General features: G+C 50.6%; 2 protein-coding genes and 1 pseudogene across 2 annotated transcripts, besides 8 other annotated features; all 3 read left to right on the top strand.

Moving 5' to 3' along the window:
- Window positions 1-884: a sequence feature (heterozygous, Esmeraldo-like haplotype).
- Window positions 65-1,075, top strand: Tc00.1047053508167.10 (annotated as a pseudogene).
- Window positions 646-785: a sequence feature (GA-rich).
- Window positions 885-1,664: a sequence feature (areas merged during assembly that could not be assigned to a particular haplotype. This can correspond to areas where the two haplotypes were merged or to regions with more than two copies in the genome that were merged during assembly.).
- Window positions 1,576-2,106, top strand: Tc00.1047053508167.20 (mucin TcMUCII, putative; the record flags this gene model as incomplete). Its single annotated transcript, XM_797862.1, has 1 exon — window positions 1,576-2,106. The coding sequence occupies one exon, from the start codon at window positions 1,576-1,578 to the stop codon at window positions 2,104-2,106; it is 531 nt and encodes a 176-aa protein (XP_802955.1).
- Window positions 1,665-2,193: a sequence feature (heterozygous, Esmeraldo-like haplotype).
- Window positions 1,885-1,994: a microsatellite.
- Window positions 2,194-2,986: a sequence feature (areas merged during assembly that could not be assigned to a particular haplotype. This can correspond to areas where the two haplotypes were merged or to regions with more than two copies in the genome that were merged during assembly.).
- Window positions 2,376-2,474: a sequence feature (T-rich).
- On the top strand, window positions 2,658-3,311 carry Tc00.1047053508167.29 (mucin-associated surface protein (MASP), putative; the record flags this gene model as incomplete). The annotated part of the gene is made up of 1 exon (XM_797863.1): window positions 2,658-3,311. A coding segment is annotated over one exon (654 nt), but the record flags the coding sequence as incomplete, so codon positions are not given.
- Window positions 2,987-3,311: a sequence feature (heterozygous, non-Esmeraldo-like haplotype).

Below are 3,311 nucleotides of genomic sequence, written 5' to 3' on the forward strand. Positions count from 1 at the left end.
GCTTTCACTCTGCGTGACGGGGGTGTTAGTTTGTGCTGAAGGCTACACGCAAGTGACAGGAGTGATGGCGATGATGATGACTGGCCGTGTGCTGCTGGTGTGTGCCCTCTGCGTGCTGTGGTGCGGTATTGATGGAGTTGCTGAGACCGAGGAACCTGGAATTGGAGTGGTGCCCGGTGTGGATGAGTATTTGGTTGTGCAGTGGCGTACGCGGCTGCGAAGGGAATGCGCGTAGGAGGTCAGCAGGAGGACAGGAGGCAGGGCGAATGCGTCCACCGTTGAGGAATGTGTGTGTGAGGGAATGGAGGGTTTGCGTGCCGTTGTGGATGGCCGCAGTCGTTGGAGACGTCAAAGTCCTGCCGTTGCTGCTCCTCCTCCTGCTGAAGATAGTGGAGACAGGGAAGCCAGCACGGTGGAAGTTGACAGGACAAAGATCAACGAGGCTTCGCCGTCCGAAGATGAAAATGAATTATTGGTGGATTCAAGAGAAGCATTAACCGGTAAAACAACAGAAATTCAAAAGAAGTTACTGCATTCCGAAACTGCTATCGTGCCGCCTCAAAAAGGAACTTCAGTTCCAGGACATGGAGACGAGAAAAAGACAGAGAACCGAGAAGAAAGAGACGATGGAAAAAAAAAGGCGGCAGAAGAAGACGAGACAGAAGAGGAAGAAGAAGAAGATAAAGCTGAAAGTGCAGAAGAGGAAGAGGCTGCACAAGACCACGAAGATGAAAGAGAGGAGGAGAAAGAGGGAGAAAACAAAGAAGATAAAGAAAAAGAAGAAGGTGAGAAAAACACAAGGAAAGAAGAAGACAAGTATGGGGTGGAAGATGAAGAGGATGAAGAAAAGGATGATGACAACACCTCAGAGGGGATGCCGGCTGGCGGTCAAGAGAAAAGAAATTCAACTTCAGGTCCGGAAGGAGCACCGAATAAGACGAACACCGAAGGCACTCAAAAGGCTGGCGACAGTGACGGCAACACCGCGGCCTCCCACACCACCTCCCCTCTTTTGCTTCTTCTTGTTCTTGTTGTGTGTGCGGCTGCTGCTGCTGTGGTGGCCGTGCCTGCATGAAGTGGTGTGCGCCGAATATGAACGAAGGCCAAAAGGCAAATGAATTATTTTTGTGATGAATGCTGGCTGCACTTCCCGTGGACCAACAATCCACGTGGTGTGCGGGGACCATTCCTTTTTAATTGTTACTTTGCTTTTGTGTTGCTGTGTGCGCTGCACCTCCTCTTGTGTGTGTGCGCACCCTCCGTGAGGGGTGCCGACACGACGGACCGCTCTCGCCGTATTTAAATGCGGTGGAGCCTTGTGTGCCGCTCCTGTTTGCTTCTCCCTCTTCCATCTGTGTGTTGGTGCTGCGGCAGGGCTGTGTGTGTGTGTGTGCCTGCTGCCGTGGATTGGAGTGTGTGTTGGTGTGCGGCGTACGGTGCATGCCTGGCTGCTGCCCTCTCCTCATGTGGTGTGCCCTCTGTGTGTGTGTCTGCCGCACCTCTCGTTTCCCCTGTTGCTCTCCATGTCCCTCACTGTGCAGATCAGCTCCACACCACTGAACGACCACACTCACGATGATGAAGTGCCGTCTGCTGTGCGCCCTGTTGGTGCTCGCTTTGTGCTGCTGCCCATCTGTGTGTGTGGCAACGAGTGAAGTTAAGGTCTCACTTAAAGGCAATGATGCAGAGATTCCTCAGCCAAAAGTGCAAGATAACCCCAATGAGGGAAAGAATCGAAATACGGATGCTGTTACGTTACTGTCAAGAAATGAGGCGTCCGGTGCGGGACCAGATCAAAAGGAAAACACCGGTCCGTTAAATGGACCAGATACACCCAATGCTGGAGGTGATGGAAACAAAGCAGGTACGGCAATAAAACCAAGTACTACGACAACTACAACCACGACAAATGCACCAACTACAACTACGACAACGACCACAAAAGCACCCAATACAACTACGAGCACGACAACTACAACCACTACGACGACCACCCGCGCACCGTCACGTCTCCGTGAAATCGACGGCAGCCTCAGCAGCTCTGCGTGGGTTTGTGCCCCGCTGCTGCTCGCCGCATCCGCGCTGGCGTGCGCTGCTGTGGGCTAAAAGGGAGCGTGGGCTGTGCGTGCCAGCACTCAGCCACGGGGACATGTGTACGTCTACTGTGGTCCGATGTATGAAGTAAGAGTAATTATGATGATTGTTTTTTGCTTTGTTTGCTTCCGCTGCCCTGCTGTGTGCTCCGCGTTGCTTCCCAACATCCGTCACGTTGAACGCGTCGCAGACACACTCATATGCATGACACGCACGCAACTGTTTGCGTGGAATCACTGTTGAGGATAGGTGCATGTGCACTGGTGCCACTTGGGTGCAGGTTTTTGTGTTTTGTGTTTTTAATATTTTACTTTATTGCTGCTTGTTTTTTTTTTTGTTTGGTTCTTCCTTGTTTTTCTTTGTGCGTTTTTGTTGTTTTTAGATTATTGCAGGTCGCTGTGCGTTTTTTGCACTTTCATTGGTTCAATATTTCTCATGAAACGCGTGCTGCTGCTGGTGGTGGTGTTTTTTACTGTGGTGTGACTTGTCTCTCCTTGTTGCTTTCACTCTGCGTTGACGGGGAGTTGGTTTGTGCTGAAGGCTGCACGCAAGTGACGGGAGTGATGGCGATGATGATGACTGGCCGTGTGCTGCTGGTGTGTGCTCTCTGCGTGCTGTATTGCGGTGCCGGCTGTGGTGCGGCCGAGGAACCTGGAGGAGCGGCAGAGCCCGATGTGGTGCCACTTGGTTCTACTCAGCAACAAATAACAGGTGGCAGTCAACGAGAAGATAAAGGTGCCAAAGAAGAACAAGGACAGGGAAGGGATACAAACAATGGAGATGAACAACCAATAAAAAAAGAAGAAGCAGATGAACAACAAAGCCAAGAACAAATCCAAACACAACAAGACGCTCAAGCACTAAAAGGAAATGCAACACCCCAGCCCGCAGGAAAATCATCGGAAGAAGGCGAAATTGATGACGATTCGGACGTTCAAAATGAAATAAAAGTTTTGGATGATGGGAAACGAAACGAAGAAAGGGTTCAGAGCCAAGAAGAAGTTGCACGTGACGAAGACGCTTCGACAGTGAATTTAAATGACAGCCAGCAGGAAACATCAGGAGGCATACGTACAGGAGACCTTCGGGGAAAAAGCCGACAAGAAGGTGAAAAAGAAGAGGATGATGGGGGGAAAAAAGAACGGGAAAAACACCAAAAGGACAACAAACGAAAACCACAAGAACAAAATGAAATGCTGCAGCAAAAGCAACAACAA

The sequence above is a fragment of the Trypanosoma cruzi genome, genomic scaffold (genome assembly GCF_000209065.1).
Source record: "Trypanosoma cruzi strain CL Brener 1047053516699 genomic scaffold, whole genome shotgun sequence".
Classification (NCBI taxonomy): Eukaryota; Euglenozoa; class Kinetoplastea; order Trypanosomatida; family Trypanosomatidae; genus Trypanosoma; species Trypanosoma cruzi.